The following is a 21,470-nucleotide window of genomic DNA, read 5'->3' on the forward strand; positions in this document are numbered from 1 at the left end:
AAACACAATACAGGCTCTCAGGCCCAACGGCCGTCCTCGAGGTCGACCTGTGGCTTTAAGTCTACCCAGTGTAGACACCCCGAAAAGAAGAAGATAAGTAGGATAATTCCGAAAATATTCTATAGCACTAAATAAAAACTCTAATTTTGAGCTTGAAATCAGAGGCATGCTATTTCGAGGAACGGTATTGTTCACGGTTCAATTATATTTAGCCTTTTTAGCTTTCAGAATCGTTTGACGACAAATTTTCTTCTTTGAAGTGGAGTATTAAAAATAGTTTTTGATGCTAGGAGGTCTATTGATGTAATAATGTAATGCGAGGAGTATTAGACTATTAGTGATGCAGAAAATTTAATGCATGAGGTCTATTGATGGCTGATGCATTAATGTGATGCGAGGAGGTGATGTATCCTTACTCGCGTAACGTACCTAACCATTAGCATGGAACTATTTCATTTGCAACACTCAAAACTCAGCTCACTTATTCAGTATTAACAACTTGATGTTCAACTTTTAGTGCTCCCAATTATTAGAGAATAGAGATTCATTTACGACCTCACCCTTAGTCCTCAGTATCCTTAAATATGTTTCGGACGACGGACTTAGTACCTAGCAGTCCCAGCCTCTCAAGGGAGAGTTTAAAAAACACTCTGCTTTGTCAATTATCACTATGGTCCCACTCCGTCCCACGGTCCCAGGCCACGATGGATCGCCGCCTCTGATTATCGTTCATCCGCCCTCATTTGGGCCACCTGATGCACGATGCTGTTGCTTGCTTCTCGCCGCTGGTAGTGCCGTAGTGTTGCAGCCTTGCAGGGGAGGTCGATCTGGGATTATGTCCAGGAACACGTCCAGTTGTCTCTTGAAGGTCTCCAGGGAGAATTCCCTCAAGTTCCCTCTCTTAGATTCCTTAGACTCCCTCTCTTAGATTCCTTGGTAGGACGTTAAACAGTCTTGGCCCTGCCGCGGAAATTGATCTTTCCCGCAGGGATTGAATTGAAAGTGTACCGGTACTGATTGATTGAAACTGTACCGCAGCACCGTGTGATGGACTGCACCGCAGCACCGTGTGATGGACTGTAGCGCAGCACCGTGTGATGGACTGTAGCGCAGCACCGTGTGATGGACTGCACCGCAGCACCGTGTGATGGACTGTACTGCAGCACCGTGTGATAGACTGTACCGCAGCACCGTTTGATTGACAATACCACAGCACCGTGTGCTGGACTGTACCGCAGCACCATGTTCTGGACTGTACCGCGGCACTGTGTGATGTACTGCACCGCAGCACCGTGTGATGGACTGTACAGCAGCACCATGTGATGGACTGTACCGTGGCACCTTGTGATGTACTGCACCACAGCACCGTGTGATGGACTGTACCGCAGCACTGTGTGATGGACTGTACCGCAGCACTGTGTGATGGACTGTACCGCAGCACCGTGTGATGGACTGTACCGCAGCACCATGTGATGGACTCATTGGACTGTACCGCAGCACCGTGTGATGGACTGTACGGCAGCACCGTGTGATGGACTGTACCATGGCACCGTGTGATGTACTGCACCGCTGCACCATGTGATGGACTGTACCGCAGCACCATGTGATGGACTGTACCGCAGCACCATGTGATGGACTGTACCGCAGCACCGTGTGATGGACTGTACCGCAGCACCGTGTGACGGAGACAGATGGACTGTACTGCAGCACCGTGTGATGGACTGTACCACAGCACTGTGTGCTGGACTGTACCGCGGCACCGTGTGATGTACTGCACCGCGGCACCGTGTGATGTACTGCACCGCAGCACCGTGTGATTGACTGTACCACAGCACCGTGTCCGTGTGATGGACTGTACCGCAGCACCTTGTGATTGACTGTACCACAGCACCGTGTGATTGACTGTACAACAGCACCGTGTGATGGACTGTACCACGGCACCGTGTGATGTACTGTACTGCAGCACCGTGTGATTGACTGTACCACAGCACTGTGTGATGGACTGGCAATTTCACACCATTTTAATTGGGTTAAGTGAATTTACTATAAAAAAGATTGTGAAAAACATACCTGAAACAGGAAGGAATGTTTTAGTGACAACCATCATATGTTTTGCAGAAATGAATCATAGTTTAGGTCAATTACTTTTCATTCTATGATGCCTGGTGCACAATTCTATGTATGACATTCTATGCACAATTTTGTGATGACCAATGATGCACTAATTTTTCAATAAGTGAAATTTTTTTTCACCAAGCAAGGTAAATGTAATCAATATTCTTTGTTTTTAATCAATTTTTTTCTCAACTGGAGCCTTTGCTTACTGAGGTTCTAATGTAAATGCGTTTTTGGGGGTGTCCCGAATAGCCCCGGGGGTGTCCCGAATGTTTTTTGGATTGAGGTATGTAAATTCTGCAAATAAAGTTTTCAAGCCGACACCTGGGTGCAACTTTTATGCAAGTACCTACAATTTTTTAATATGGCAAATATTTTTTTTTATTACAGACCTTAGCAGAAGTAACTTTTCAAAATAGCGTTTTTCACCATTTTTCAGGAATTTTTCAAAGCTGGTAAATGTAGTATTTTTTTACTTCCTTTATAGTTTATACTACATAGATAGTAGGAAAAATGTTGACATTTACCCCACTATATTTAGTTTTGCAATACTCCAATTAGTTTTGCTACTAAAACAGTTTTACGCCGTGTCAGAGGACTGTCCCGAGTTACCCCGCCAGTCCCAAGTAGCCCCGGTTGACAGTAATGTCAAAGGGGGTAACAATTAATGAGGGACAGTTATGAGCGTTCTTTGTTAATAACTTCTTACCATGAAACATTTCATAAACAAATTTGAGCTCATTTTGAAGATCTTTGCAAGGGCTATTGTGTGGCATCTCCAAAAAATTCCATATTCTATTTGTAAGGTGCCAGATGCAAAATAAAAGCCTTCCAAATTACCCCTGGAAACAGGGCAATAAAGGACACTTGAAATATAACTTTATTTTAAAAAGTTTAAAGCATGCAGAGTGTACTCTTTTATTATTAACAGTACTTTGAAGTCCTCCTCTTCCTTTATGGATGATGTAGATTTAGAATAACTGAACTTTTTTTACTTGTTTTCCCTTTATTTCCTTTACCTACTTTATTTCCTTTCCATATAGTTATGCATTGTATAGTTTCCTTACCTTATCCAAACATTATCATATTATTGATGTGATCTTACCATGTCCATGGACATGCCATTGAGAATTGACAATGAATGACTTTGTCCACTGCAAGCTTCATAGCAGCAGCGGTATAGCTTTTGTTTTGTATCTGTAAGCTTACAGGATGGCTAGATAATTTTGCTCAATTTTAATTGAGTCAAGCGAATTTATTATAAAAAAGATCGTAAAAAACACCTCAAGCAGAAAGGAATATTTTAGTAACAATCATCACATTTTTGGAGAAATAAATCGTAGTTTAGGTTAACTTCTTTTCATTCTTTGTTTCCCAGTGCACAATTCCGTCTTTGTGATGACCGATGATGCATTAATTTTTCGTTAAGTGAAATTTTTTTGCTGAAGGAGGTAAATGTTCACTATGGACCTGCAAGATTTCATTCACAAGTAGGGTAATTCCAACCTAGGCAATAGGCGTTGATTACCGATTATTGCTATTACCGGTTATGGCTATTACCGGTCATTTTTATTACCGGTTAATGCTATTACCGGTCATTTTTATTACCGGTTAATGCTATTACTGGTCATTTTTATTACCAGTTAATGCTATTACCGGTCATTTTTATTACCGGTTAATGCTATTACCAGATATTGCTAATACTGGTTATTGCTATTACCAGTTATGGCTATAACTGGTCATATTGATTGTATCAGAATTCTCACGAATCCAAAAATGCCAAGAAGGCTCTATTCATGGCCAGGAAGGTATATATTTTCTATTCTTAATCTTGAGTTTGCCCCAAGCCTGATGCCTGAGATGACTGATGCCTGCCTGAGTCAAAAAGTATTTCAAATGAAAATTATCTTCACCATCATCAAGCCAAGCTTCCAAAACCACCCATGGCATAGCCGAGTCAAGTATTCCAGATAGCATGAGCCACCGCGGCTCTCGCGGAACACTGGACCATTCGCCACAACCACATGGTCCATTTGAGACACCACCCTTGTCTCATCAACCATCCAGGCAACGTCAACCAGGCAACCATCTAGCTAAGGGGAAGGAAAAGGCTAGCCTCAGGTCATTAAATTTATTAGGTAGGCTAGGCTCTCGAGAAGGGTAGGCTAACTGCTGAGACGGTTAGGAACCTGGGCAAGGGAAATCTGAAACCACAACAGTGACCAGCTTGTCAAAGCCGAGAGCCCTGGGGACACTCCGATAAAGGAAATTCTCAACAAAAATTTAGGTGGCTGTAAACATAGCTCCACTCAGAGGAACAAGGACTGTTCTCAATGGAGAGATTAATGTCTTCAGGGATAAACAATAGTTGATAGCTAAAAGTGGACTTGAGTGCTCAACTACATAAATTGTAAATAACTATGAACTTGGAAGTAAGGAGTTTTTCGGGTTAGTGCTGGACTCAAATTTTTTCATGTAAAAATATTTCTAAGTTGATCAATAGAGATAGAATTAAGAGCTACCCGAAAGTAGGAGTCAGTTCATGGTTTACTTACCGTCAACCAGGGCTACTCGGGACAGATTTGATCGTTTTTTTGTTAATAACTGTTAATAACTTCTTAGGATGAAACATTTCATAAACAAATTTAAGCTCATTTTATAGCTCTTTGCCAGGGCTATCGAATGGCAGTGTCAAAAAATTCCATATGCTATTGCCTATTCCTAAGGTGCCAGACGCAAAATAAAGATTGTCCTGAGTAGCCCCGACCGACGGGGCTACTCGGGACAATGGGAATAAAACTTCATTTCAAAACATTTGAAGCATGCAGAGCGTACTCATATTTTTTTTGCTACATACCTTAGCAGTTGTAACTTTACAAATATAGTTTTTCACCATTTTTTTCAGGAATTTTTCAAAGCAAGTAAATGTAGTATTTTTGGACTTCCTTTATACTACATAGATAGGAAAAATGTTGACGTTTACGCCACTATTTTTAGTTTTGCAATATTCCAATTAGTTTTGCTACTACAACAGTTTTACGATGTGTCGGAGGCCTGTCCCGAGTAGCCCCGCTTGTCCCGAGTAGCCCCGGTTGACGGTATATTAATTTCTTTGGTAGTTGTTTTTTTGTTCTACTGATACTTAATATTAGAAATAAATTTAAGGGCATGCAAGTAGAATTAAGAAAGGACTCCAATTATAGTAGAAAATAAATTTTTGTTGAGCGATAGAATAAGATAGGGACTTCGGACTTGGAAGTAAAAATAACCTCCTAACTTAGAGGAATTTGGTTCTCTCGTAGTTGAGAAATAGTTGTTGTAGGCATAGATTTTAGTAAGGTTTGATTCTTAGCAGTGGTTGTAATTTCTATGACAGGATGCAGGCAGGTGTCGTTTAAGGTCCAAAATATGCAGGCGTTGTCAGGTCCAAACCACAGAGTGTAGCATGACCAATTAGACTGACCATGGAGGGAACAGCGAGAAAATAAATTAGAGACACTGCAACGCGGCTGGCAATAGCCGATGGGGAGGGAGGCGAGCAAATTAAGGGCGGTTTATGGTCGGCGGACTGCGCAGCAAATGTTAGGAAGGTCGTAAGGCCAATACTTGATGAGCAGAAAGATAAATTAAGCACACCATCGTGATTTCAGTGCATGCGTCAATGGCCGTTTTAAGTTATTTTATGAAATAAAAATTATATATATTTTTTCTCTCTTTCAAATTCCGTGTGATCTATAGGTTATCAAGATTTTTTTCGGATAGGGATTTTTAGCAAATGCCTGAATAGCGCAACTCACAAATGGAAAAAGCAGAATGAATGGTTATATTATAAGTAATATATATATATATATAGGTATATACCGTAAAATGGGGTAACTTAGACCACTTTTTTTATAAATGATGCCATTTTTTTACTAGCTAAATGAAACTTGAATTGAAACATGCAAAATACAGGTCTGTACTCTAGCTTCACTCACCATAAATTGCTGGCTCCTGCCTCTCATAGTCTTTATGTAATTTCAAAAAAAGTGATGGTCTTTGTTACCCCAGCTCTTGGGATAACTTAGACCGGGTGGTAAAATCAATTTTATTTTTTGGTTAAATAACTCCAAATAACTCCAGGTTTTGGTGCATTGTAGTAGAACTCTCCTAGTTACATATGCAAATGACAAACTTGAGGAAAGTGTCATAGCTTGCAAATGGGGGGCGCTGCCCCATAATGAGGGAAATGTGACTACCTAATGGCAGCCCTGATGGGGTAATATTGACTGGCTTGGAAATTAAGTTAAAATTACCATATATAAGACTCTGTAAAGTCTGAAACATAAAGAAAAAACATAAATAGGCTGTCAAACATAAAATATGTTAGTTATGTAGCCTCAGTATTAGGCCTTTAATGCCCATTGACAAAATTTTTCTATGTCAAATAGTTTTTGAGTTGTGGGAGTTTTTGTTAAAAAAACAAAAAGTGGTCTAAGTTACCCATCCGGTCCAAGTCACCCCATTTTATGGTATTTGGTTTTGATTGTTCATTGATCTCTCTGCTAGTGTAGACTAGTTTCCAACTTGTTGTAGACTAGTTTCCAACAATTTATTCGTCACGAATGGTTGCACGATCAGTGATGCGCAACGGAGATTATCACACAAGTAGTTAATCTAATACTGAATAAAATTCAAGTGCAGCAATGGCTGGTGAAGCAATGTAATTCTAATTTTTGTTTCTTAATCACCAGTAATCATGAACAGTGTGACACTAAACTTTAATTTCTCTATTTTAATTATCTTTATTTCTTTATGCATTGCATGTATGTGAGCTAACTACGGTGGTGAGGGTGAAGGGAGTTCACGGTTGGGGTGAGTTGTAAACGATGCTTCACAGTAAGACGCCCTGTGGATTGCTTTCCTCGACAACTCGGGTGATGTACTTGTTCAGAATTTAAGCTAGGTGGTGTTCTAGATGAGTTGGAGAATTGTCTCATTATTAGTTGATCTGCGTCGTCATCATTAGCACCTTTACAGCCCTGTAATTAAGTGCTCTGTCTTAGGATAGAAATTTCACAATAGAACGAGTGTTGAGACAATACATGTGTTTTCAATTGCCCTTTGTCAATTCGTCATTGATTCAGTAGGAGAACCTAGTCACGTGTCCTTTTGTAGGCCACTCGGAAGATTAGGAAATTAATTACCAGCCTGACATTTCGAACCATTTAATTAAAGTCTCTATCGAGAGGAGTTATGTTATCAGATTGTTACCAAAAAAACTACTTTGTTGAGATCAAGTAGCTGAGATCGAAAAAACATTCCTTTCCTGCGATTGATGATAATACCATAGGCTTTGAAACATACAGTTGAACGTAATAAATATAGAAATATACACTCTCATAACCACTTATAGCTATATCAAGTCTATGTCAAGCATAGTTTCATCAATCACCAATAACAATATACCTATTCTTCAGTCTAATCACAGGTACAATACAGGTACAGTTACGTTGTGGTTGCCCGCAGGTTGCCATGCTGCTGCAGTCACTGCAATGTTGTGAGAGAAGCAGCACCAATGATTCAGAGCCCTTGTGCTCCCCAATCTTGAGTATTGCTGCCAACTTTGATCGCCACTCAAGGCGGGTGCGGTGCAAAAACTGGAGGCAGTGCAGTGGACCTTCACGTACAGGATCTGTGGCATGAGGGAGCTGAACCTGAACTACTGGGGAAGGCTGTAACACCTGGAACTGTACTTGCTGGAGAGAAGAAGGGAAAGGTATATCATACTGTACACTAGGAAGCTGATAAACGGACTGGCTCCCAACTTTGAGAGTGAGACCTCCAAAATAATGACATATTACAACAAAAGAAGGGGGAGACTGTGCAGGATTCCCCCATTTAATAACCAAGCCGTGGCCAGAGTACAGACTCTTCGTGAGGGATCACTGTCTGTGGTAGGACCGAGGCTCTTTAATGCCTTGCCAAAAACGCTGAGAGGAGGGGAGTTCACCCTTGCAACATTCAAGAGAGTGGACAAGTGGTTGAGAAAGATCCTGGATTGTCCAGTAATGGGAAACCACCCTCAGAGTGACAAGCAACAGCATCTTGCATCAGCTGGCCCAAAGGAGGGCAAATAGACGGAACATGTCCAACGTTACATCCGACGACGACTTGGAGACGGAGGACAACAAAGGCAGCGCATCAGCGTGACCGTGGACTACGATGTCCTAAACTTATCACAAGGTCACGCTAAGCCTGATGAAGTGAGGGTGGACATGGAGGCCACAGCCCTGAGGGGGACGCCATGGAGGGCGCTTATGGCGGTGGCGGCGGGTGCGTGAAGGTTGAGCTGACGCTGTCCAGCCCTGACGACTACGAGCCTCACGAGTTAGTGAGGCAAACTCGTGAGGCTCGTAGTTGTCAGGGCTGGACACTAACTCCAACAGTGGCCTCACTCCATCTCACTCGGCAATTACCTCCTTGGATACCATCCCCTCCCGCAAGCAACAGTCCAACATATTGATAAATTATTATGCTAGCATTGTAGCTGGGTGGTTATTTCAGTATTTTTCATCGCAAACCAAATCTGTTATTCATTTATTCACTCAATGTATATGTTCTAATTCAATACCAAAAATTTCTCCTTATTTTTTTCAGGAACGGGGAAAAATTCCAATAATTATATTATTCATGCATGTGCTTGATCAGTGTCATTGTAAAGTTCTAATAGAAGCAGGCAGATTGATGTCCAATGCTCTGACTACTGCAATTGCCTTGGTGAGTGCTTGTTAGAATCCATATTTTATAAAGCTTTTAAAACCAGGTATGTTAGTGTTCATTCAGCTTAATAATTGATTTACTTCATTCTTGCTTGTGTTTATACTTTGCACATATATTTATCCACTTTCTGGCAATGCTTGCTTTTAATCTAAAGAATGTTAATTGCACAATAGTGAGTTGTTCATATGATTTTACTTCAATTGCTTTACTATTTCAATCTTCTAATTTCAATGCTTGCTATTTTATTATGTGAATACCAAACTGGTTTAAATTTACTTATGTGTTTCACCCAATAAGTTGCTGTTATTACCACAGTTGCAATTGTGCCCGTTTACTTTGTTCACATTAATCTCCCATGCATTCTCTCTTGCATTACTCGTGCCTGCTCATATTATCAATTTATTCAAACTAAGTTGAACTTACTGCTTGCTGCTTGATTGTTTTGTCAATGCTAAGGGTTTTGGTTTTGATTAACTGCTGTGAGTGAGGTTCTTTTATTTGATTTTACCCTTATTGATTATATGTTTTATCTTTTACAGCTCAAATACCTCACTCATGCTCCCAATGTCTGGTTACATTTCATTCCATTCACAACTACATCTGTAATCGCTGCCCCGTACTTTGACAAATGACAATACATCCATATCCAGAAGAAAACTTTCATTCGCCTAAATTGTTGTTAGAGACTAAAGAACCCGATATAAGCATTCCATAGCGCTGGCAACAGCATCAGTCATCTACCCAAGCATAGGGCAGACAGACAAATTTACAGGCGCAAACAAAAATTTCCACTAGTGAATAACTACATCCTAGCCACAGCTTCAGACACCTCACTTGTCATAAAACAGCTAAAAAATTCTTCAGATATGGGGCCTGACAACATCTCAAACATTCATCTGAAACACCTTGGCCTGCATGGTATCATCACTCTCACAAATATTGCCAACTTTTCATTTGCCAACTGCATCATACCATCGATCTGGAAAACTGGCAAAATCATAACTCTCCTGAAACCAAACAAACCCCTCACCGAGGCAGCCTACAGGCCAATTATGCTCCTCTGCACACCATTCAAAGTTGTAGAGCGCCTCATACTCTCCATAACCATGCCTCACATTCCCCTCTCACCCACACAACACTGTTACAGAACCCATCACTCCACCACCACACTCCTCACCAACCTCACACAACGTATACAAGATGGCATTAACTCCAAGCACCCTGCACATCGCACACTTCTGATTACAATCAAACATTAGCAAAGCATTTGATGCCATCCCATGCTTCCCACTTACTGACAAAATCTATAAAACAACACTGCATAACAACACCAAACGTTGGCTTGCCAACTTTTTAACAGGCAGACAGTCATTCGTTCACTACAATGGCAAATCATCACATACAAAAAACATACCGAACGTAGTACCCCATAGACTCCTGCGTCTCGAAATAATTTTCTTGAAATGAACCGGGACAGATGAAACGAGACGAGAAAATTCTGGGAAAAAAATAATGGGACAGAGGGTAAAATTTGTCCCGGAATAAACGTATGAACCGAGACAAGACTTCTGTCCCAGACTTTGAGGCAAATCAAAGTCTGTCCAGTCAGCTGATGTCACCAGCTACAGCTAGTATGGCCTCCTCCAAACCATCATAGAATACCGTATAATTTTTGAAAAAATTGCGTTTTTCCATTTTTATTTGCCTGTCAAGATTAAGTACCATATTAAACCACAACATGTATTCGTAGCAAAAATAATTTCAATTGCCAAGCTCCAATCAGAATGGTAAAATTATATGTCTCAAGTTATTATATAAATGCAGAGGTGGGCAGTAGCGTGCTACATATTGCGACCGCCACATTTTCAGTAGTGGTAGTGGTAGCGGCGCTACATTTAAGCAATTGTAGTGGTTGCGCCCACTACATATTTAAGTAGCGTTATGAGGTTTTGCTCCTACAGCGCTACCGCTACATTTATAGATAAAGCCTTTAGATTTTACTTAATATACATACATAATATAAATTACAGAATAAAACTGTATGAAAGATTTGGTGTAATGTTGTCAACCTCAGCCTGTTACTAGTGTCAACATGTTGGTTGTTACCAGAGATGGGCAGTAGCGCACTACATGTAGTGGCCGCTACATTCTCGGTAGCGGTGGCGGCACTACATTTACGCAATTGTAGTGGTAGCGGTAGTGCCCGCTACATTTAGAGCATGTAGCGGTAGCGGCCGCTACATTTCAAAGTAGCGCTGCCCAGCTCTGTGTAAATGTATGATGGTAAGCCAAAGTTTACACCACATCAATAATTGATTCGTCTCATTATGTCTCGTTAAAATGGCTATAAATTCCGGGAAATGTTAAGGCACCTATTTTAACCGGGATGTCTTGTCTCGTCTCGGTATCGTCCCGGAATTCCTACGGAGGGCTGAAAATTGTCCCGGTTTTTGTTGCAAACCGGGACAGCCTGTTGTCTCGTCTCGGAAAAAAAACCAAACGCAGGAGTCTTGTACCACCCCAAGGATCAGTCCTCTCTTTAACACCCATTCATGGGAGTCTGTGGATGACAAAAAGCTTCAGTTTCTTTGTTGACATTTGACTGCAGAGCATGACTAAAAGTGCCTAGGCGTGCTTATGAGTTATATCAAACTATCTTTACGCACAGGCATGCGAATCTCAAGGCATTGAAACCTAGTCCGCATTTATTGCTCACTAATATGTATTTATAAGCCCATAATCCTGCCTAAGCTGTCTTGATTAAGACGGACAAAAGGAGCGGCAATTAAGGCCTGCCGGGACTGATCATCCTTGAGCGTGATGGCCATTTTGATGACTTATCAAGCTAAATGAATATAAATACTCCTCAAGATATTTTTAAAGAAGAGTATCACTGGGTACTGTAGGGACCTCAAAACTCAAGTAAAGAAAGGCCCATACAGTATAACGATGAAAGTTCATTCAATGTAATAGAATAGAAGTGTCGGTATTGAAGAAATAGGCCCATGGCCTGTTGCCGATTCTTAAATTTTTCGTGACTTGATTCACAAGGGATCCGGTCTTTGGAACCGGATCTTTCCATAACTGACAATTGATTGAGATAGCTGCTGGACTTATTTCCTGGTTCGTAATTTGCTAGGCATTTTAAGACTGAACATATATGCTCCTGCATTGCTTCGTCTGGACTTATTGCCTGGTCCGTAATTTGCTAGGCATTTTAAGACTGAACATATGCTCCTGCATAGTTTCTTCTCTGTTTTTGAAGATGTTCATACTTGGAGAATCAACGATGCTATCAGGGAGGCTGTTCCACATGTCATGATGAATGTTGAAAGATCAATGATGAAAGATCATTCAGTGTAATGTGTAATTAGTCTCTTTGATGATCTCAGGACTTTGATGGTATAGTGAATTTTAAAGTTATTGTGGCTTAAATAAAGTCATTTACTGCACCGTATTCCATTTCTTGTCAGGTTTTGGTCAATAAATTACCATCTACCCAGCAGCATCTTATACGATTAGATTCAAGCATATTCAGTGGAAAGACTTTATTTGAGATATTAATTATGAAATTTCACTTTAAAATAATTCTCACAGAAATATTACGCATCATTGCTAAGATGTCTAAGATATTTTTGAGTATATGGAGTATACAAGAGAAAATATATCTATTTAAAATTAATATCAACACCGCAATTGCAGCTTCGATATTCATACGAGTTTCAATTTAATAAAAAAGCATCAGTCATCAGTATGCATCAGTCAAACAAGTATGCAAAAACCACCCGTGGGCAAGCAAAAATCACCCGTGCATGTGGGACAATTTCACCCATGCACATGGGACAATTTCACTCTTGCACATGGGACAATTTCACCCGTGCATGTGGGACAATTTCACCCGTGCTCGTGAGGCAATTTCACCCGTGCATGTGAGACAATTTCACCCATATTTTTAGCCTTTCCACCCGCACCCATAGCGCGGGCGCATTGCAAAGACTTCACCCGTAATGACCATAAGCGAAGTATGTCACCAGAAATAACTGGTGACATACTTATATATGGTGACCAGAAATAGCAGCAACGAGAGGGACTTAGCTTTCCTCAACGAGGATTCGCCGACCTGCCTCCCCTCCCACGGCCCTCCCTCCTCACCGGACCTCGCCATCATCACCGGGCAGCTGCTACTCAGCACCTCATGGGCTCCTCAAGTTGCCCTAAATTCCGACCATTTGCCCATCCTGCTCCATCTACCTCCCGCCGTAGAGTCCCCGGCTCTCTGGTCTGCCCGCTCTTATACTAACTTTAAGAAAGCGGACTGGCATGCCTACACGGCAGCAGTTGAAGCAGCACTCGAGGCAGTCCCTCCCCACACCTCGTGCGGAGGTGAGTCGACCCTCAGGGGCGTCCTGACAACTGCTGCCAAGCAGCACATCCCTGCGGGATTCTGAAAGGAGTTTTCCCCTACAGTCAGCCCTGGCACCCGGTTGCTCATGGAGCAACGGGATGACATCAGGGCGCACAACCCTAACGATCCCCGGCTCCCCGATCTCCAACCTAGAAATCTCCACTTCAATACAAGCCTATGCCAGGAATACCTGGCGGACACATCTTGCCTCGTGCAACAGGCGAACTCACCAGTCAAAACGCTGGAACCTCCTCCGTTCACTATCCGGGAAACTTTGCCACCCTCCACCCAACCAGCCAATCCAATTTGGCCAGACCCCCCTCTCGTCGCAGCGCAAGATCTCCACCGCCTTTTGCAAACTATTCACCTCCATTGCTCCGCACTCCCAAAACCCATCGACCCGCCGCCTTATGCGTTGAATTTGGGCTGAGCATCCCCTGGAGAGGGACTTTGCCCCTTTCACCCCTAACATGGTGAAACTCGCCATCAGAGCCGCTAACAATTCTTCAGCTCGGGGCCCAGATGGCCTTACGGTTCTCCACCTCAAACATCTTGGCTCACGTGGCCTCCAGTTCCTCACCCACATCTTTAATATCTGTCGCCATGGCCTCCATTTCATCTATATGGAAAAACTCAATAATCATCTCGTTACTAAAACCAGGTAAACCTGGTAACCTGGGCGCCTCATACCGCCCCATCTCCCTCCTTTGTCCAGCGGTCAAGATCCTGGAACGCCTTCTACTCCCATACATCTCTGATTCGCTCGTCACGGTTTCCTCGCAACATGGCTTTAAACCAGGGCACTCGACAGTCACCGCCCTCCTCCCGCTCGCGCACCAGATTGCGACGGGTTTCAACTCATGCCGTCCCCCAGCACGTACAGTGGCAGCTGCGGTCAACCTATCGAAAGCTTTTGATAGTGTCGACCACCCTCTCCTCTTCAGCATGATCGCGGCCTCAGACCTACATCATAATCTGGTCCGCTGGCTTGTTACCTTAGAGGCAGGATGGCTTCCTGCCTCTACCTGAGAACAAGGTCCCCCTTCAGAACAATCCATTCTGGAGTACCCCAAGGGTCGGTCATCTCACCAGCCCTATTTAACTACTTTATCTCGAACATACCTGTTCCGACCTCTAACATTGCCTCATATGCAGATGACCTTACTATTTTTGTGTCGTCCCCGAGGCTCGACGCTGCGGAGGCTGATCTCTCTGAGCTCCTCCGGGGCATCTCAGACTGGTCGACCGCCAAGAAACTGGCCGTGGCTCCTGGGAAATCCTCAGTCACGCTTTTCACCCCCGACACTCACCAATCCCGTCTCCACCCCTCTGCAACAATCTGCAATGGCATCATCCCCTTGGACAAAACCCCCAAAATCTTAGGGGTCACTTGGGACACCCATTTTACGTTCTCTCCTCATGTCAGAGCCATAGCCACCAAAGCCACAGGCTCTTTACGCATCTTAAAAACCCTGGCCGGCACCAACTGGGGCTTCTCCAAGGAAGACATCATTGCCACATATCGAACAATTATTCGCCCAATCTTAAATTATGCTGCCCCCATTTGGTACCCAGTTGCCTCACAAACTGCAATCGCAAGTCTCCAGATCATTCAAAACTCAGCCTTGAGACTAGCCACTGGCTGCCTCAAGATGGCCCCAATCGCCCATCTCCACCATGAGACCGGCGTCCTACCCCTGTCCGCCCACTTGGACCTGGCCTGTGCGCAATTTCTCGCCAGCGCCCTCCAGCCTGCTCATGCTTCTTTCAACATCGTCTCTGCTCCCCCCGGAGACCGCCCCATGAAAGCCTCAATCAAGACAAGATTTGGCCACCTTGTGGCGCCTTTCCTGGCCGGCGGCAGGATGCCTGACGGTGCCTATGGAGAGGCAAAACACTCCCTCCGTAGGGAGATAGCCACCCGTGTTGCGGCGACGGCAGGTAACAACGCGGTCCTCTCAACCCCGCCACCACCGATTGCAGTAGAAGAGGCCTCGCTCCCTCGTCCTTACCGCTCAGCGCCATCCCAGCTACGCTCTGGATACTGCAGCTCCCTTGCGTCCTACACCCACAGGGTCGGTCGCTCCCTTAGCGCCGCTTGCCCGGAGTGTGGGGATCCCCTCCAATCCGTCCAGCACCTCTTTGCCTGCCCCGCCTTCCCCACGTCCCTCAGTGTCTCATCATTGTGGGACAACCCCGTGGAGGCGTCGACGTTCTTGGCCACCCTCCCTGCTTTTGCCCATCTCCCTCCTCTTCCGGTGCCACCCCTCTGACCACCATCAGAGCCTCCACCCATGCGAGCGTGACGTTTGGCACAAGAAACAACAACAACAACCAGAAATAACTCATTGAACGTAAGCCAGCATAGTCAGGCATAACCAGAACTGAAAACAGTAATATAAATTATGGCTATTGTAAAAATTGTTTCAAATAGTGACTGGATAGTTCACAGCTCACCTATAATAATTTGACACGCAGTCCCTACTCTCAATTCCAGAAAATTATGTCGCCGACAGTCTGTCCACGCAATATCGTAATGAGCTGATGAGTAAAGAACGCTTCAATAACGGATTCAAATGGATTATGAGCGAATTCACACAACCTTTAAGCAAGCTGTATGATGGTGTATGAGAAAGCCCCCTGGGATGAATCACGGGTGAAAACGGCCCAGTTTAGGCGGCCCAGTTTTTTTACTGGATTTAGATTTCTAGTTGCTTTGGCAAAATAATTTTCAATTTAAAAGGCAACGAGTAACAAAACGATTAGCTCGATCGGAAGTAAAGAAGCGTAAGTGAGTTTAAGTGAGCGTAAGTGAAGGATTACTAGAGGTGGCGATCCATTGTGGCCTGGGACTGCTATGTCCCAAACAAATACCCAAGAAATACCAAAATTTCTATGGATTAGTTCATCAATAATGTAGTTGCAAATATTACCAATTTAATTACTGATTTATGTCATAGTCTATACTTAATCAGCTAACTGCCATGATACAAAATTTGCTAAAGTTATTTATATAAGGAACATTTTTCCTGACTATCTGATGCATCATCCCAGTTCCGACAGTTCATTCTGGGAAATGTTGATGCATGCCAGTGATGTTAGTACTTAGTAGCTGTGCCTGTAACACAGCAGGTTACAGCCCAGCAGCCACCACTGAAAACTGTCTTAGTTTACCTGATACTTAGTCTACAAAATTTGCTAAAGTTATTTCTAAAAGGAACATTTTACCTGACTAACTGACACATCATCCCAGTTCTGGCAGTTCATTCTGGGAAGTGATGCATGTCATGTCAGTGATGATGTCATTAATGTAAGTGATGCCTGTAGCACAGCCCAGCAGCTACCACTAAATACTGTCTTAGTCTACCTGATGCTGAGACAGCTGAGTCACAGACCACCATCACAAATCTATTTATTACAATAATAACAAAATTTATTTTATATCACTTTACATGTGCAAGCAAGGTAGGTATAGCTTAAAATCAGAGTGCTCATCATCTGCTCAAGTCAGTAGGTATTATCTTCAAACTTTGTCTTGTGCAATGCAACCTCAATTATGCCAGCACCATTATCATGGCCCTAGTATCCTATCAGGCTATTAGGTACCACAGCCCACACTAATACCCACACTTATAGTGTTTATACGTGGGGCTAGTATTAGATGCTAATTTTTTCACTCTCAGTTGGCTATAATATGTGGCTATTCATACACAAGGAGACTAGGAGAGTATTTGGTAAACAAACTGCAGGTGCCAGTGCATTGTTAGAAGCCATCATCTTGTGAGTGATGGAATATGGAATGCAAAATAATGATGAGTTTGAGGAAGCAGTTGGTGGCTTGGTTGCCACTCTTGCTGAAGAGATGAAAAGTTTTGTAGATCAGCATAGGCCATAGAGTGTGGGCAAGAGACCTTATAAGGTTGCATTTAAGTTTCAAAATACTACTTTCTACATTATTTTTTTTTTTTGTAGGTAATATTCATTGTGACGCACCTTCTACAGCAGATCATATCTTTGGAATATCTATAAGAACAGTTTGATATATGAAAACCTCTTGATGTTCTTAGAAACGTTGTCCTTGGGACAATGCAGTTTATATCATTTGAAACATTTGCCATGCAGCCCCAAGCAGGATACAGAGTGGCACAAATGTGCACAGACTGCACACTATGGCGGCTGCAGCCATACTGCCAATACAGCAAATTTGCAACCTGAACCGCTTCAGACACAAGTGCATCAGCTACTTGCATCTGAAGAATATATCATCACACAATATATGGTGTGCGAATAGCTGAATACTCTTGGCTAATACTAGCCCCATGCTGCCATGCATAAGCATCATTACACTGAGAGAATAATGTAACTTGCTACATAGATCTAGGTACCTAATTGACTTTAGACCTAAGTCATTGGTCACAAGGCATGTGGCAATTCTGGTAGCAATGTCAAGGTAATTGAACCCCATCATAACTGAGGAGTTGCTCTTCTGATTGAATTTGTTCTTTTGTCAGATCATATCATTCAGAGCTATGATAAATTATTGCACACAATCTTGCACAATCAATAATTTTCCTTAATAACTATTACTTTTTTGTGTGCAGAAATTACTTGGAATTTAAAAATAATGGCTTATAGAAAGATAACTAGAATGTATTCTATGAGCATGAGGTAAGTTCCAACTGAGTTGCAAGGCTTCCCTTGGCAAAGGTTAGATGCTGATATATCTGTTAGAATAATACGATTTGGCAATATTATCTTCTCTATTCTCTTATAAATAATGTTATGCACTAAATTCAGGTTTATGATACAATTATAATGTGTTATCAGCATATATATAAGTGTATAATTTATAGAAAATATCAAGATTTATCATGTTCTGTGTAAGCATGCCTCAAGCATACCAAAGAGGATGCCATCTTTGCCCAATGGTGCTGCCAATCTTCATTGAAGATAATTGTATTGTGTTTTCCAACTCAGGAGCTGCATGAGCACACCTCTGGCATGCCAAAGAGGACGCCAACTTGCCACAATGGTGCCACCAACCTACACAAATGATGGCTGCAGGCTGGTGCAACCTCGCAGTCTGGTCCATCAATCTGTGCGTAGCATGTTCATCCAAGTGCACGACACACCCAACCCCAACTCCCTCAAGTTCATCCCAGGAGTGCAGGTGAGCTTGAACATTATCATCTAGTAATAATAATATAGCATTGAGTTAGTTATGAAAGTGGGACATCTTTTGAATAGGTAGTTTCCTCAATGCTTTGGCTGGTAAGCCAAACAACATGCCTGAAGCCACTAGTACATTTTCAAAGGTAGGAGATGCTTCATTTCTTTCATGAAATAATGATGAAAAATCTACCACTGTCCAGGTTTTGGAGAGCGGGACTGCAGACTTCGCCAACTCCGAGAGTGCAAAACAGTCTCCCCTTGCCAAGCTGCTCTTCAGGATACCAGGAGTGCGAGGTGTATTCTTTGCACAGGATTTTATCACATTGACCAAGGTTGGTCGCCTTGGATCTCTTCTTATTCTCCACCAAGTTTCTTTTTACTCTCATTGATAGCTATGTTTTCCACCATATTCGTAAGTACGGTACCTAGTTAGTGTTCCAGTAGGATTTCTAAGATCTATTCCAACTTTGCTCATCATTCATGAATGTATTGGTTGAATACACCAAGGTTTTGTTGCAGAGTTTTGTAATTGTCACATAGTTTTGCGGTTGTATACTTTATCCTGACAACTCAACAACCCCTAAATCAATGACTCATTGTTGGTGATGCAGGCAGATGATGAAGATGCAGACTGGCGCACCATCAAGGCAGAGGCGTTCGCTGTAATAATGGACTTTTTTGCTTCTGGTCTGCCTGTAGTGCACGAGGGCTCTACTGGAGGGGCAGAACACAGTTAGTAGCTTGTGCGTGCTTAAGTGGCAGGCTTCATTGAACAGAACATAATGGAAACATTACTTTTATTTGAACTAGATTTTAAATAGTAGTATGTCTTATATTTGGATTCTTAGAAATTATTTATATACTTTTCCTTCCTTATAAATATTATCTATTCTTAGACATAATATCATTGCCTAATTTTTAAATTAGTTCAGATTTGAAGCTCCTGTTTTAGTATACATATCATAGGATTCTGATATGTGATTTGGACTCCGACTCTCAATTAATGAGGCTCCTCTTTCCTTTTATGATAGCTACCATGAATAACTCTCTTTTTATGAGGATGAATTCCCCTTAATCATGAATTGCCCTCGCTTTTTATGAGGACTACCATTAATTGCCCTCGCTTTTTATGAGGGCTACCATGAATTGCCCTCGCTTTTTATGAGTTATTCCCTGTGAAAAGAAGTATAAATTTATGGTATCAATTCATCAGTTGCATGGTATGGACTCTCATTCTCTCAGTAATATTAATTCAATGTCAAATGTAATTATTATGTATGTTGAGGCGGCAGCAGCGACGCTGACGAAGAGACCGTAGCCATGATACAGGAGCTGCTGGACACCCGCATCCGCCCCACGGTGCAGGAGGACGGCGGCGACATCCTCTACAGGGGCTTCAGGGACGGCATAGTTTACCTGAGGGTGCGTGTCGCGTGTCTATTGCTGTTTTATTGTGTCTATTGTGATTATGTTAGGCTTCAGAGACGGCATAGTTTACCTGAGGGTGCGTGTCGCGTGTCTATTGCTGTTTTATTGTGTCTATTATGATTATGTTAGACTTCAGAGACGGCATAGTTTACCTGAGGGTGCGTGTCGCGTGTCTATTGCTGTTTTATTGTGTCTATTTGATTTTGATAAGCTCCCAAGGTGAGGCTGACATCACAGCATGCGGGTTGATGCTGAACCTAATGACACGATCTTGCCGAGCAAATAATTTGTACCTTTGTGTGCTGCTGCATGAAGATGAACTTTGTAGGCATTACGATTTTTTGGTCTATTAGTAGTTTTGAGTAATTAAAATCAATTATTTTTATTTGGTTTCATTGTTGATTTTCCAGATGATGGGCTCATGCACCAATTGTCCTTCTTCTGTCGTCACGCTCAAGAATGGAGTTCAGAATATGATGCAGTTTTACATACCCGAGGTTTGTTGTAAGAACATTTCCTGCATAAGAAGTAAAATTGCGCTGAATTTCGTCCAAATTTGCTCAAAATGGGATAGAATCTGTGATATCCTCCAGCCTTAAGGTGCCAAAGTTTTTTCTTTACCAAAATAACTGCAGCTCGGTGACGCGGTTTTTTTTTCTGGTTGTGTTTTACAGGTGTTGGCAGTGGAAGAAGTCAAGGACCAAGAAGATTTGCTTGCCCAAGAGGAATTTGAAAAATTTGTTAAGACTGTTGAGCCACACCCGGGCAAAGAGTGAGCTTTTCTCTGTAGTCATATAAATTCTTTTATTTTATTACGTGCGTATTAAATAGAACTTTATTGGGGTAATCGCGCTGTGATTCTGCATGGATTTGTCGCCTACAAGCTGGTGAACCGCAAGAAGACATGGAGTGGGACAACTGAGCGTAGAGGGGATCAACTGAGCATAGAGTGGGATAACTGAGCATAGAGTGGGCCAACTGATCGTAGAGTGGGAGAACAGCGTCGAGTGGGACAATGAGCAGTGAAATAGCGTAGAATGGGATCGCTGAGGGTAGAGTGGGATAAGTGACCATATCGATTGGTGGATTGAGAGTGGGTGAACTGAGAATCAAAATTCCTCAAATCAACAAATGCGCTTTTGAGGACATGAGGAAGCTCTAGCTCTGTAAGTATTCGTGTATTGCAATTTCCCGTGTACATTTGACGAGTTGAAAAGGAAGCCGCAGAGTAAATAGCAAAAATACTTATTATTGTGAGGTTTCTCTCTGCTGCGGTTCGTCTTGGCTCTGAAGTTCGTTCTAAGGAATCATTGTTAAAATGTTTTTAGTAATATATTTAACCCGTGTTTTCTTATTCCTTCCTTCTCTTGCGAATGATTCAGTGAAGTTAGATTCTGGCAAAATGTGTACTTATTTAGCTTATCATTCAGTTGAAGAAAAATAAGACCTTGATCTCCACCACGCTAAGGCCGCGAAAGCCCCTTCGTCGGCCAGCACCTTTCGCTCGTGAAGGCACTCTGTCGGCCTGCGCCTCTTTGACACAAAATTTCCTACATCGGCCTGCGCCTCTACCGTGAAGGTCCTTTCA

General features: G+C 42.5%; 1 protein-coding gene across 2 annotated transcripts; it reads left to right on the forward strand.

The window, feature by feature from the left end:
• Positions 1 to 8,752: 8,752 nt before the first annotated feature.
• On the forward strand, positions 8,753 to 21,232 carry LOC108666015 (NFU1 iron-sulfur cluster scaffold homolog, mitochondrial). Of its 2 annotated transcripts, XM_018152820.2 has the most exons (8): positions 8,753 to 8,874; positions 17,884 to 17,950; positions 18,260 to 18,452; positions 18,655 to 18,786; positions 19,066 to 19,186; positions 19,740 to 19,876; positions 20,293 to 20,379; positions 20,557 to 21,232. In XM_018152820.2, exons 2-8 carry the CDS (start codon positions 17,907 to 17,909, stop codon positions 20,656 to 20,658), a joined length of 816 nt encoding a protein of 271 aa, XP_018008309.1. In that variant the 5' UTR covers positions 8,753 to 8,874; positions 17,884 to 17,906; the 3' UTR covers positions 20,659 to 21,232. The 2 variants fall into 2 exon arrangements, with proteins under 2 accessions (XP_018008309.1, XP_018008310.1); XM_018152821.2 differs by lacking the exon at positions 17,884 to 17,950.
• The last annotated feature ends 238 nt before the right edge of the window (positions 21,233 to 21,470 follow it).

Source organism: Hyalella azteca, unplaced genomic scaffold (assembly GCF_000764305.2).
Source record: "Hyalella azteca isolate HAZT.00-mixed unplaced genomic scaffold, Hazt_2.0.2 contig10669, whole genome shotgun sequence".
Lineage (NCBI taxonomy): Eukaryota > Metazoa > Arthropoda > Malacostraca > Amphipoda > Hyalellidae > Hyalella > Hyalella azteca.

Coding starts and splice junctions, on each gene's coding strand:
- LOC108666015 (XM_018152820.2), top strand. CDS start 17,907: ATGGCTTATAGAAAGATAACTAGAATGTATTCTATGAGCATGAG. Junction 18,453..18,654: donor AGTTCATCCCAGGAGTGCAG/GTGAGCTTGAAC, acceptor ACCACTGTCCAG/GTTTTGGAGAGCGGGACTGC. Junction 20,380..20,556: donor TGCAGTTTTACATACCCGAG/GTTTGTTGTAAG, acceptor TGTGTTTTACAG/GTGTTGGCAGTGGAAGAAGT.